Genomic DNA, 14,755 nt, shown 5'->3' on the forward strand with positions numbered 1-14,755 from the left:
AATTTATATGTGTACATGTGTGTGTGTGTGTGTGTGTGTGTGTGTGCGTGTGTGTGTGTAGGGAAATGAATAAAAAATTTAAATAAATATAAAGTAAATAATACAAATAAAGGGAAAAACAACAGGAATTATATTTAATATAAAAAATTAATAATCGCAAATATCCGTACGTGCATACATACACATACACCTGTTTCCAGCATTATTTCTGCCTGGTCCTGTACTGTTTCTGTACTGCTAGACTTTGACAGGCTTTTATTTTGAAAGCGTTCTCGATCAGTCGCGTCTCTGCCTTCACGCACACATCTGTCATCTCCCACAGCCGTATGCACAGTTAGCCAGGTGCAGTTTAAACAATGTCTTCTGTTGAAGAAATTTCCTACTCCGTGGCGGAGAATTTGGTGGAGGACGGAGTAGAAGAGGAGAACACTGCAGAGGAGGTGGAGATGGAATATGAGGAGCCTGTGAAAGGAGGTTATATCTTCTACAAGTGAGTTTAGCAGCTAGCTTAGCATGATGACTGAATGAATGTGTGCGGTTAATCCCTTCATTATTAAGAGATGTTTAGTTATTCTCCTTATCGTTATGTGGTACATCGGCTTTTAATAACGTTTTAGATGTCATCTGGCTCGCACGTAGAAGTAGCAGTTCGCATTAGTTTGCAATCAGCTGTATTAGTTTCGTTATGAGTGATTCACGTGAACTGAATCAGCAGCGATCCGAATTTAAAGTGCTTTAAATCGTGAATACGCTTTAGTTAGTAGTGTAATCCTTTGTTAATATTCTAGTGACTAGTCTATAATCGCTACAGATGTGTTTTTGATGTTAGCTCTCAGAGTGAATCACGTGAGCTGAATCAATAGGTCAGAATGATTCATTTGAACTGGATCAAGAGAATTGATCGGGATGTAAACAATCTGTGCAATCCAGAGCAGAACTAAAGGAGTCTTTTTCATCTCAAAGTCAACACTAGACTAGATGTTTTCTTATGGCAGTATTTTTGGGCTAAATGTGTCTTTTAAATCCTGATCAGGACTGTGAAAGTCTGTTTAATCCTAAATTACCAGGTACAACCAGGTAGGTGTTTTCTGAAGGTCATTTTTCTTCATTGATTCATTGACTCATTCATTTAAAGTGGTTGAGTCACATAAAATGATTCTTGAACATTATGCCATCAGTGCTGTTCTAGATGCTAGCTACCATTTTCTGTTATATTGAAATGAACTGAGAATTAAGAGATTCATATGAACCTTTTACTTTGATTCATTGATTTATTTTGTTGACTGTTTGGTTTAATGTTGTCATCTTGAGTGATATCACATTCAAGAGATGCATATGAACTAAATCACTTGTTTGAGCACTAGAAACTTGGTTTTATTGGCTTAAAACAGGTTCATTTTCATTTGAAGTCTTGGTGAAATGACTGAGCCATTTAACTAAACTGTCATTGTCACTTAATGTGCTTGTTTTTCTGTTTTTTAGGGACAGAAAAGAGTGGGCCGATCTAGAACCCGTTCCTCAGGATGATGGACCCAACCCTGTCGTTAAAATAGCTTATTCAGAAAAATGCAAGTGTCTTGTTCAACCAATCAATTAATCAGGCCATTCATTTCTAATTTCTTTCATGTCTCTAATATCACTTTTCTCCTCACATGACATGGTAGAACAATCTCAAATCCTATCTGTTTGTCTGTATCTCATTGCTCTGTTTTATGCTCATTCATTTGATATAAAATCAGGCAATTAATAGGATAATGTTCAGTCTGCTGCAATTATCACAAAATAAACCATTTCAGTGCAATACCAGACCCAATCATGCTGTCAGGGTTTGTTTACTTGCTGTATATAATCAGTTGCTGAACATGTTTGTCTTTTCATCTGCAGTTACAGATGTGTTTGACATGTTCAGAGCACTCCTGAAGAACGATGAAAAGAGTGAGAGAGCGTTTGCTTTGACCGCTGAAGCCATCGACCTCAATGCTGCAAATTACACAGTATGGTGAGATAGATAGCAGATATTTAAATGAACATCTAAATGGGAATATCTTAGGTACCATATGCAACACTACTATTCAAACTATCCAATCTATTTTAATACAGTAATTTTTTCCTGTGACGCAAAGCTTAATATTCAGCATCATTACTCCAGTCTTCAGTGTCCCATGATTCTTCAGAAATCATTCTAATATACAGATTTTCTGCTTATTATTTTTATCAATGTGATTCCTTTTTCTAGAATTCTTTGAAAAATGGAACTTTTTAACATTGTAAATGTCTTTACTTACATTAAGTCTGCAGTGGCTACAGATTTAATCATCAGCAAGCCTTCTGGTTGCTTTGGTCTGCAAAAAGCTACAAAGTCAGTGCAAGTCACTTGGATCCTACATTAAAGTGTGGTGTTTAATGTCTACAGGCACTACAGGAGAGTTTTACTGCAGGCTCTAGATAAAGACCTGAGAGAAGAGATGAGGTATATCACAGCCATCATAGAGGATCAGCCGAAGAACTACCAAGTCTGGTAAGTCCATCGCAAACTATTGGTGCAAATTTGGAGTTGGAGTAAAAGTCAACATTTGTGTCTTTCTGCTTTAAAATGTCACATTTAATTCAGTGTGTTACTTGTAGTTTCTTTGTAATTATTTGGGAAATGTACTGGCAATTTCTGAGTGAAAGTGTTTCAAAGCAGGTTTGTTATTGTTAACTAAAATTAAATCAGAATCAGAAAGAGCTTTATTTGCCGAACACACAAGGAATAAAAATGAACATTAAAAGCTATATAGACACATTTTTATCACATTGATACTAAAACAGCCATTTTTAAAGTACATAGTAAACCAAGCATTCTTGGTTATTATTATTATTATTATTATTATTATTATTATTATTATTATGAAACAATTTTTTTTCAAATATACAGGCATCACAGGCGGATGGTGGTGGAGTGGCTGAAGGACCCGTCTGAAGAGCTGCAGTTCGTGGCAGAAATTCTTAGTCAAGATGCCAAGAACTACCACGCATGGCAGCACAGACAGTGGGTCATCCAGGTACAGATCCAGGTCCGGTGTGGTGTGTGTGTGACGGTTTGCTGATCTGCAAGTGTGTTCATGGTCTGTCTCTGTGTGTCCCAGGAGTATAAGCTGTGGGATGGAGAGCTGGAGTATGTGGAGGAACTGTTAGAGGAGGATGTGAGGAATAACTCTGCTTGGAATCAGAGACACTTTGTCATTAGTCACACCAGCGGATACTCTGACCCTGCCATCCTCGACAGAGAAGTGCAGTGAGTCTCATTCCTTACCAAAACAGCTTTCTTTGCTCAAAGATAAACTGCAGAACCCAAATACTTAGCAAAAATAGAAATGATCACATAAAGTTATAAAAATGGTATTGAATGAATTCTTTGTTTTTACTTGTGTGTCATATTACTCAGGATTTTGAAGTTATGCTTTATGCATTTGGGGGTGATTATTCAATAACTGTATCCAAAAAAAGTCCAATAATAAAACTTTCTTTTACAACTTTTCAATCACACAGTTTAGATTTTTTTTCTCATAATTAAAAGGGGAAAATGCCATAATTGCAATATATACACTTAATAAAAAATGTAATATTCAGATTTTTATTCACAATTCCAAGTTTATCTTTTTTCTCCAAATTAACATAAACATTTTTTTTTTTTTGCCATGGAATAGAAATAACATCACAATTATATCACAATTCAGACTTTATCCTCTTGCAAAGTTATTATTTCACAATTCTGACTTTTTTGTCTCAGAATTGCAAGTTTATATTGCACTGAATTTATACTTATTAATTGAAAGAAAAAGAGTCCGAATTGTGAGATATAATCTCAGAATTGCCAGAGAAAATAATTTTGAGATGACAAGTAACAACTAATTTATGGAAATGTCTAGTTCTAGTGAAGTGCCTAGTTCTATAAAATTAACAAATGTATTACCTTTAAAATGATAAGGATATTAGAGTCAAAGCGCTGTGCAAATGTATCCCCTAAAGCTGCTTATCTGAAGAGCACACTAGAGTGGTTGCTTGTTATGTGACATTACATGCAACATGTGAATGTTTATCTGGTTCCACCTGCTTTTAAAGAAGCAGTTTCAGTAGAATTTACACATTAATACTATTATTTGTTACTTGATAAGCAAATATAGCCAAATAAAACCATTCAGCTCCACTCTTTCCCTTTTTCTCTGTCTTTCTCTCTTCAGGTACACCCTGAAACAAATAAAGAAAGCTCCTCACAACGAGAGCGCTTGGAACTATTTAAAAGGGTGAGTGTTGCAAACAGTGTGTGAAGTCATCCAAGTCAACCAGCAGATGGCAGATTCTCTCCATTAACAGACCTTGATGTATTGCATAAAAACATAGTTTTTACTGAAGAACCAGAATGAATGTTTTATCGACTATATATGACCCTGGACCACAAAACCAGTCTTAAGTGTCAATTCTTCGAAATCAAGATTTATACATCACCTGAAAGCTTTCCATTGATGTATGGTTTATTAGGATCTGACAATATTTGGCCGAGATACAACTATTTGAAAATCTGGAATCTGAGGGTGCAAGAACATCAAAATACTGGGAAAATCGATTCATGAATTGAAACATTGCACATGTATTGTGGTTTGTCTCAAAGCATCTGTTCTGTGGCTCAGGATCCTACAGGATGGTGGGCTCTGCTCGTATCCTGGACTGCTGGAGCAGTTGACAGAGCTCCAGGACACATGTAGCTCTCCATATCTCACCGCCTTCCTGGTCGACCTCTACGAAGACGCTCTGGAGACCAATAACTCCAGCTACGACCAGCAAGAAACACTCAGCAAGGCTTTGGAGGTGAGCTGTGAGGTTGCATAAAGAGAAAACAGCAGCCATGTTTACATGAAGATTGTTTTCAGATTAACATTAATGTTAAATAAATAGTTTAGCTACAAAGGAAAGTTTGCTGAAAGTTTACTCACTCTCAGACCATCCAAGATGTAGATGCGTTTGTTTCTTCATCAGAACAGATTTGGAGAAATTTAGCATTACATCACTTGCTCCCCAATGGATCCTCTGTAGTGGATGGGTGCCGTCAGAATGAGAGTCCAAACAGCGGATAAAAACATCTTAATAATCCAAAAGGACTCCAGTTCATCAATTAATGTCTTGTGAAGTAAAAAGCTGAGTGTTTGTAAGAAACAAATCCATCATTAGGACATTTTTAACATAAACCTTTGCATTGGGCTAAAATACAAGTGCTCTATCCAAAATATTGCTTCCTCCAGTGAAACATGCTGCTTTTCACTTCACAAGACATTAATTGATGGACTGGACTGGAGTGGATTAAATGTGGTTTATTCAGCTGTTTGGACTCTAATTCTGACGGCACCCATTCACTGCAGAGGATCCATTGCTGAGCAAGTAATGCTATATTTCTCCAAGTCTGTTCTGTTGAAGAAACAAACTCATCTACATCTGTCCTGAGGATGAGTAAATGTTCAGCAAACTATCATTTTTGGATGAACTAATCCTGTATGGCTTTTTTTTTTTTTTTATTATTAACTGCACACTTTTTCCTCTGCTACTCACTTGTATACAGTCATATCACAGTTATGATAATGCATTTACATCATGCATGCATCATAGTACGACCAAACACTGATATTAATCTGCATGTAAACATAGTCACTGTGAAGTTTCTATAAATAGCTGCTTTTTAAGGTAAATAACACTATTTATTGTGATTGAAATCATCATTTAATCACCATATTAATGAAGAAGAACTGCTGTTGTAAAACTTCTCAAAACTTACATAATGTGCCCATGTGCAACATTACTGTAAGAAGTGAACTCCGTTATGAGCATTTTATTATGGATAGCATTATCAAACGCTGGGAGTTTTTTTATTTTATCATAAATATTTCATTAGCCCGTATCACATGTTCTCATAAAGAATATGTGGTTTAATTCTTTGGTGTAGTGATTAAGTTTCATCTCTTTTAGCATGTAGGTTCACTCACAGATATCTATATTTTATAGAATCTGTTGAATATTTCAAAGTTGGGTGGTTTGTACAAAAATAGACATCATCATCCACATCCAGTTTTGAAGGTAATTAGAGATTTCGGAGTTCTGTCTTTAGCTGAAAGCGCTTGCCTTTAAATATTATCTCAACACAACTTTAATAGATGTTAATTAATAATTGATCTGTGGTTCCATACCAATAAACAAAATGAATATAAAACGTAACATGGCTGCCTCTGCACGTCAAAGAGCTTACCATAAAGGAAGGGAAATCGGGAACGAGAAAGTATTATTCGCCTCCTGAGTATTTCCCCGTGACAGGCCTTGTGTTTTCCAACGCAAACGTTTGGATGTTGTGTCTGTTGAGGTTAATGAGGTTTCTTTGCTGTGGGTTTCTCATCCTGTGATGATGACGATGGAGTTGAAAATGATTTTCTGTTTTGAAATTGAGGCCACGTCTATGTGTTAAAAAAACCACTTCAACCTTTCAGCTGTAGTCAGACTCGCACGCATATGAGATGAGGAATATGAAAGCTTTCAGAGGAAAAGTGGCCATAGTTATGAAAACAATAATTTTGTGCCAAGACAAAAAAAAAAATCCTTGTAGTAAAGTAGGGTGGACGGACGGTATTCAGCGAGGTGCACCGTTCTAGACCTGATTGTGATCTCTACACCTGGCTCATTTGGAGTGTTTGTTTCATAACCTGGTGCAGATTCCCATCCTAGTTTGGTTTATTTAGGCATATATAAATGTGACAGTCTCACCAAAACAATCTGAGATTGATGTACCAAACTCTATCATAATTCATAATGGGAAATGCCTTATTGTAAGTCCTAAGCCACAGATTCAGCACAGAATCTATAGTAATGTTCTCACAGTTGTAGAGGAATGGAATTTACATAATTCTAGAGTGTTTCTGTAGAATTGGGCATTGAAGCTCTCACATGGTGAAAATCATTTATTGTAACCCTCAAATGGTTCTTGAATGTTTCTGAGGGCTCCTACAGTGAACCTCCCACAAAATAATAATGTTATAACATAAAATAATGATAATATTAGGATGGCTTCTACAATTGAATGCTGACTAGAATAATTCTAAAAGATATTTGATAATATAATGAGGATAATTGATGGATGCCTTATGGTTCTAGAATGTTTCTGGGGGCTTGTTATATGGAACCCTCACATGGCTTTAGAATTTTTTTTTTTTCTTAGTATTAGTTTTTGCATCTATAAATCAAGATACAATTTCTTCAGATACAGATGTAAAATGTCTTGGAAAATTGAACAACATGAAGTGAGTTTGTGTGTTGTATGCGTTATGAGTTTATTTGTTACAAAAATAACACATATCTGCCAGTGAGGTCAGAAATGTATTTACCTATGAATAAAATAGATTTTTCTGTGCACATTGGAAGATATTTGTTCTTTTTTAAATTATAAACTCACTTCATTTTGATTAGTTTCTACTTTTGTTATTTTGCTTCTCAAGTAACTGTATCTAGATTTTAAAATCTTAAGACATTTGCACTGTAAAAAATACATTAAAATAAAATAAAAAACTTTTTGATAATACCATAAAAATAACAGGTAGCCCATCTGAATCATAGAACAATTTGGCTATTCATCTCATAGTAGAGTAGCAAAATTTCATTAACAGTAGAAATCTTATAGTTGTCTTCAAATGTGGGTACTATCTTACGATTTGAAATCAATTACAGAGGAAGTTTGGTCCCATCGGGCTAACATGACGGTCACAACTCGAGCTTTGTCCTTTTTTCATCCGCATACAACATTACGACACACAGTACATAACGTATTTCTTGGCACACTCGTTTTACGCGTATTTGCTGCATCCTATTGTTGTGGGTGTATTATTTTCATGTCAAAGTCTAAACCCTGAATATAAGACGACTGCGTTTTTTCAAATGTATTTCCAAGAAATAACATGGTCTTATATTCGGGTCAATACCGTGATTTACATTTAACCATTTCAATATGGAGAGGCACTGAAATGTTAGTGTTTTTGACCTATACTATACAAGACGTGAGAACAGTTTGCTATTCATGTTTGTACGGTAGCATGGACTAACTTTAACGTTAGTAGTTTTAGCCACCTTGTTGAAGCACAAGATTACAATAAAATAAATCCCATCCTCTCAGGATACCTTGAATCAATGTTACAAGTACCCCAGGCACATCGTTTTTCCATTTTTGTAGCATAAACCCCATCAAACCCATGGAAGCTTTGGATCTTCCAGTGATTCTCTATAGCGCTGAAACCTAAAGATGTCCGAGTTTCGCTCCCTGTGCAACTGATACTCAACTGCGTTTGGCAGTTACCGATAGGTCAGTTCTAGAAAGGATCCTGCTCCTGTTTCTCCCATGCTTCTAGAGAATTCCTCAGCAGGTCGAGCTGGAGATCTCAGACCGCTGACCTTTTAGTAAGACTGTGAAGTGCAGAATATTGATGAGCGTAACCAGCAGATTTCCTTTCATAAGGTCTGAACTGGCTTTTACTGCTGCTCAGAGGGAGCTGACCGTCTCACTGCTGTACGCAGGCGCTCTTTACATGGGAAAATGTCAGAGCTGCATTTAGACTTCCACTCCCGTTGTTTTACACTGTCTGAAATATGTACAGTGTTCAGTCAATGTCTTGGAGTTTACCATACACAGGTTTTTTTTTCTATCTTGTCCGAATGCATTTCCATTTCTCCCCTCTGAATCATCTCTGCTATCTCCATCAATTAAAAGAGCCTTGATTTTTCTCACTCTTTCACACCTCTTTGTTTTTTTTTTCTAGCTTTGTAAGCTCTTGGCCGAGGAAAAGGACACCATTAGAAGGGAATACTGGAATTACGTGTCCCGCTCTCTGCAGAACACGTATGGCTCAGGTGACCCTGTTTCCTCCTCTGACCCACCACCTCCTCCCTCATCCCAGCAGCCCGACATGGAGGCCAGTGACCCTTGAGGAGAAACGCAGGCCTGGACACATGCTTAGACAGAGAGATTCTGAGACATGAAAGACTCTTTATCTTTGTATGAGTGCTTGTGTGTGCAGGCTTTAACAGCAGCGCTTGTAAGTCCGAACGGTGTCAAACTCAAGTAGCCATATGCTTAAACATGCTCAGAAGGAACTGTACAGTGAATTAAATGGACTGCGGGAGTCTGGCAGTTAATCATACCACTCATACTTATGTTTTAGACTACCATCTAAGTTTTCAGAGGTTAAAAGTGTCATTTATCAAAGCGAATACATTGCCGACGTGTTTTAGGTGTAGTCAAACTTTACTTGCCAAAGCATCTTCTGGTCTGTGTTACCAAACCCTGCTCAGACTGTGACTGTACACGCTTTTTTTTTGTATGTTCAGAAATAATAATAGATAATGCTTAATCTGATTGAGTTTTTTTTCTTTGTCTTACATTTCCTGGTTGAAATAGGATCTGAAAGTGACTTGTTACTAGAAAAGTGTTGTCTAAAGTGTTTGATTTCGAGGCAGGTTTCAGATTTCAATGCCATTTTTAGCAGATACTTAACCAATATTATACTTAATCTTTTGGAAAATGATGTTTTTTTTCACATTGTTTTATTCAGTGACAGAAACAGGCCTCCAGCTCATTGCTTTGCTGTCAGGACAGTACAGGTATGAGAAAGTCTGTCCTTTATAGCTTCCGGTGAAGGATATTTCTACTTCATTAACTTAAGCTACTGTTTGCTATTATGAGTCACCTTTTTGTTACTAAGCACAGGCTGTATTTACTCTGACTTCAGCAGACATCTGCTAGCAGAGACTGGGGTCAAAGCAGGACAGCTTCCCTAAAGTACAAGGGGGTAATGATCCTCGTTCAAGGGCACTCATCTGATGAAGAGCCCCGTGGCAGGATCTGAAGTGTTTATGGTGCAGAGCCCTGGCAATGAGAGCTTCCTGCTGTAGCATTAGAACATTACAGTATTGAGCACATCAGAGAAAGAGAACAAAGTCATAATTGCGAAATGCGTCAGTATTAAAGTCCAAATAGCTGATTAAAAAAAGGAAGCATTATTATTGATAATGGACTCAGTTTAAAGTTAAAATGCCTCAGTGATGAATTTGTTTCACAATGCTGCATTGAATCAGGGCCACACAAACAGGAAATAATTCTGCCAAAATATTTTCACTGCAAATTCAGAAAAGAAAAGGGCAGTAAAGTCGGTTCATGTAAGTGAATGTGCTTCGACTATAGGCTTTAGAGCTTAATTGAGATTAAATAATTGGGAAAAGAGGATTGTATCTCATTTCCAGATGCAGACAGGCTCTAGACATTGACCGTCCACAAGAAGAAAACAATGCCTTCCAAATCACGCAGAGAGAGCCCAGGACGGGAGCTCACCGAAAGGTAACTTTCCTTTGAACTTTGCTGCATCTCCACTCAGGCAAACTTGAAAGGAATGAGGTTTAGATGCAGCTGGATGATTTTTGGTGTTCGACAAGATGTCAGAAACAAGTGACGGTGATGGCTATTACCCTCGTGACAGTGACTGACTTGTGGGTTACTGCTAGATTTGGCCCCTGCTGTCTGGTCTTTAAAAAGTGTAGATGTTGTTCTGTCCTTTTCTATTCTGTTTTATTTCCTTTTTCGGGGCTTTGATCACATCAGAACCGTCTTTTTAAATAAACTATAAGTATGTCCTTTTCTTGGTTACTTTTATGGCTGTGTTCAGAATGAGGATATATATATATATATATATATATATATATATATATATATATATATATATATATATATATATATATATATATATATATATATACACACACACACACACAGAGAGACACACACAGGTGCTGCTCATATAATTAGATTATCATCAAAAAGTATATTTCACTAATTCCATTCAAAAAGTGAAACTTGTATATTATATTCATTCATTACACACATACTGATATATTTCAAATGTTTATTTATTTAAATTTTGATTATAACTGACAACTAAAGAAAATCCCAAATTCAGTATCTCAGAAAATTAGAATATTGTGAAAAAGTTCAATATTGAAGAAACCTGGTGCCACACTCTAATCAGCTAATTAACTCAAAACACCTGCAAAGCCTTTAAATGTTCTCTCAGTCTAGTTCTGTAGGCTACACAATCATGGGGAAGACTGCTGCCTTGACAGTTGTCCAAATAGGACCACTGACACCTTGCACAAGGAGGGCAAGACACAAAAGTTTATTGCAAAAGAGGCTGGCTGTTCACAGAGCTCTGTCCAAGCACATTAATAGAGAGGCGAAGGGAAGGAGAAGGTGTGGTAGAAAAAAAAGTGTACAAGCAATAGGGATAACAGCAGCCTGGAGGGGACTGTGAAACAAAACCCATTCAAAAATGTGGGGGAGATTTACAAAGAGTGGACTGCAGCTGGAGTCAGTGCTTCAAGAACCAGTACGCACAGACGTATGCAAGACATGGGTTTCAGCTGTCGCATTCCTTGTGTCAAGCCACTCTTGAACAACAGACAGCATCAAAAGTGTCTCGCTTCAAAAAGTACTGGACTGCTGCTGAGTGGTCCAAAGTTATGTTCTCTGAGGAAAGTAAATTTTGCATTTCCTTTGGATATCAGGGTCCCAGAGTCTGGAGGAAGAGAGGAGAGGCACACAATCCACGTTGCTTGAGGTCCAGTGTAGAGTTTCCACAGTCAGTGATGGTTTGCGGTGTCATGTCATCTGCTGGTGTTGGTCCACTATGTTTCCTGAGGTCAAAGGTCAATGCAGTCATATACCGGGAAGTTTTAGAGCACTTCATGCTTCCTGCTGACCAACTTTATGGAGATGCAGATTTCATTTTCCAACAGGACTTGTCACCTGCACACAGTGCCAAAGCTTTCAGTATCTGATTTAAGGACCATGGTATCCCTGTTCTTAATTGGCCAGCAAACTCGCCTGACCTTAACCCAATTGAAAATCTGTCGATCTACTCCATGCCACGCCGCATTGCTGCAGTAATTCAGGCAAAAGGAGCCCCAACTAAGTATTGAGTGCTGTACATGCTCATACTTTTCATGTTCATACTTTTCAGTTGGGTGACATTTCTAAAAATCCTTTCTTTGTATTGGCCTTAAGTAATATTCTAATTTTCTGAGATACTGAATTTGGGATTTTCCTTAGTTGTCAGTTATAATCATCAAAATTAAAAGAAATAAACATTTGAAAAATATCAGTCTGTGTGTAATGAATGAATATAATATACAAGTTTTACTTTTTGAATGGAATTAGTGAAATCAACTTTTTGATGATATTCTAATTTTATGACCAGCACCTGTGTATGTATGTATGTATGTATACATGTATGTGAAACTGTATGCAACAACAAACGTTTTACATATTTGTATGTTGCTTTGTTGTCATTTGATCTTATTACTTTGCATGTTTAGGACAGCAATAAAGTACCTATAAAGCTAACTTCAACAAGCCTTTATTTTTGAAAACTGATTGATACTCAATTGACCTGAAAGAGAAATCTGGTGAAATGGACTGAAAATGCAACATATCACTTTCAGTTCATTCGGCATGCTAGAAATGGCAAGTCAGGTCAGTAGCATTGCATTGTGGAAGCTATTCTGAAATTGTTTGCTAAGCTACAAGCTCATCTGTTAATATTTAACATCCAAGCTTTGAACAGGTAGTTAGCTATATATTGTAGCTTAAGTCAAACCAAACCAATACACTTAAATTGATCAAATATTCTTCAAAATATCATCTTCTGTGTTCAACACAGTCCACTAGGATTGTAGGTTATAGGTCTAGACATTTAATATTCCATCCATACGTTCTTTCAAAAGAATAGTATGCAGTATGTCATTTAAAGGCCCCATCATGGCTTTTGTATAGTTAAGCATAAAAATGAACCGACTGTAGCTTCCCAACCACTCCAGCAGAAATAGTGTCATTTGTGAGATTCAGATAAACAGGCATCCATTACAGCAGATGAAAACCTTGGTTGAACAGGGCTGGATGGAACGAGATAAAATACATCACCCTCGTGAGTCCCACACAGCCTTTATCAGAACCTGACACGGGACCGCAGGGGCACAGAGCTTTAATGAAGTACAAATCCACATTAATCGTGTCTCTTCAGACCCCAGTGGTTCAAATACCAATTCCATACTGTAAATCCTCAATTTGCATGTATGCCATGACAGGATTTTTCAGTCATTTGTGTGAGGTGACAACACGTGCAGCTGAATTTCATGCTCTGTTTCATAACCTTTCCATCCGGCAATAGACTGCAGCAGAACAGACGCCATCTGAATGGAGAACGACAGAAAGCGAGACACATCTCAGCCAGCTTTAAAGAGTTCCTGCGAGAAACGCCAGGAATGTGATCCTTAATGAGGCAGAAACTCATCAGAGGAGGTCTGGAGGAAATGCCTTGTGCTGTTTCGCGTGTAAATAACATCCATCCATTATTAATTGCAGCCTGTGCCAAGACCTGCAACTCGACACATACAGCGACGCCAGAGGTCGGACGGCTCATCACCTGCCCTGTGCGCCAAGGATTCATAAATACCTTTTCACCCCATTTTTCAAAATCTTTGTGCTTAGTAAGCTAAGCAACTACATGATTTTTATTTGTCCTCCTAACACTAAACTTTGATACTTAATGGAGATGATGGTTGCTAGGCGACACTGGGGTAAAAGTTGCTTCACAAGGTGTTCGTCATAAAGCCATGTCTGTGTGTGCATGAATGAGATCTCAAGCATCAAATGCAGCTGTTGGTGGGCAGGTAAACCTTTATCTGTTGTCGAGCTCTGGGAGAGAATACTAATAAAACATAAAGCCCCGCTCATCCGAGACGGAGATGAACAACAGAGTGAAATGGGAGGATGGGAGGCCAAATTGTTGTTGGTCTGTCGTGAATGAGTTTTATGATGGAGCTGTGAACATTTGTGGAGTACATTTGGATGTAATTCAGGGCTATTATGATACACTTGCATCTTAAAGAGATAGCTAAGCCAACAATTTGAAATGTGTCTTTGTTAACTCCTAAACCTTCACAATCTGTATGACTGACTTTCTTCTGTGAAACAGTAAAAAAGTAAGAAATGTTTTTGACAATGCAATGGAACTCATTTCAATGGAACTAGTTTTTGTCCATACAGTTGGAAGTTAAATTGACTCCAGTGTTGTTCGATTCCCAAAATTTATCAAAATATCTTCTGTGTTCTGCAGAAGAAACATGTCTATGCCTTAAGATAACCATTTTGTGTGTTTGTGTGTATCTTTCTATCTATCTATCTATCTATCTATCTATCTATCTATCTATCTATCTATATATATATATATATATATATATATATATATATATATATATATATATATATATATATATATACACACACTAACCTAAAGGATTATTAGGAACACCATACTAATACTGTGTTTTACCCCCTTTCGCCTTCAGAACTGCCTGAATTCTACGTGGCACTGATACAACAAGGTGCTGAAAGAATTCTTTAGAAATATTGGCCCGTATTGATAGAATAGCATCTTGCAGTTGATGGAGATTTGTGGGATGCACATCCAGGGCACAAAGCTCCCGTTCCATCACATACCAAAGATGCTCTATTGGGTTGAGATCTGGTGACTTTGGGGCCATTTTAGTACAGTGAAATCATTATCATGTTCAAGAAACCAATTTGAAATGATTCAAACTTTGTTACATGGTGCATTATCCTGCTGGAAGTAGCCATCAGAGGATG

The 14,755-nt window shown here is 37.3% G+C and overlaps 1 protein-coding gene across 1 annotated transcript; it reads left to right on the forward strand.

The window, feature by feature from the left end:
• The first annotated feature begins 273 nt into the window (after window positions 1–273).
• On the forward strand, window positions 274–9,418 carry LOC127971943 (protein farnesyltransferase/geranylgeranyltransferase type-1 subunit alpha-like). Its single transcript, XM_052575280.1, has 9 exons — window positions 274–490; window positions 1,483–1,568; window positions 1,885–1,999; window positions 2,414–2,518; window positions 2,918–3,044; window positions 3,129–3,277; window positions 4,224–4,286; window positions 4,671–4,848; window positions 8,823–9,418. The coding sequence occupies exons 1-9, from the start codon at window positions 357–359 to the stop codon at window positions 8,988–8,990; spliced, it is 1,125 nt and encodes a 374-aa protein (XP_052431240.1). The 5' UTR covers window positions 274–356; the 3' UTR covers window positions 8,991–9,418.
• The last annotated feature ends 5,337 nt before the right edge of the window (window positions 9,419–14,755 follow it).

The sequence above is a fragment of the Carassius gibelio genome, chromosome B14 (genome assembly GCF_023724105.1).
Source record: "Carassius gibelio isolate Cgi1373 ecotype wild population from Czech Republic chromosome B14, carGib1.2-hapl.c, whole genome shotgun sequence".
Taxonomy (NCBI): Eukaryota; Metazoa; Chordata; class Actinopteri; order Cypriniformes; family Cyprinidae; genus Carassius; species Carassius gibelio.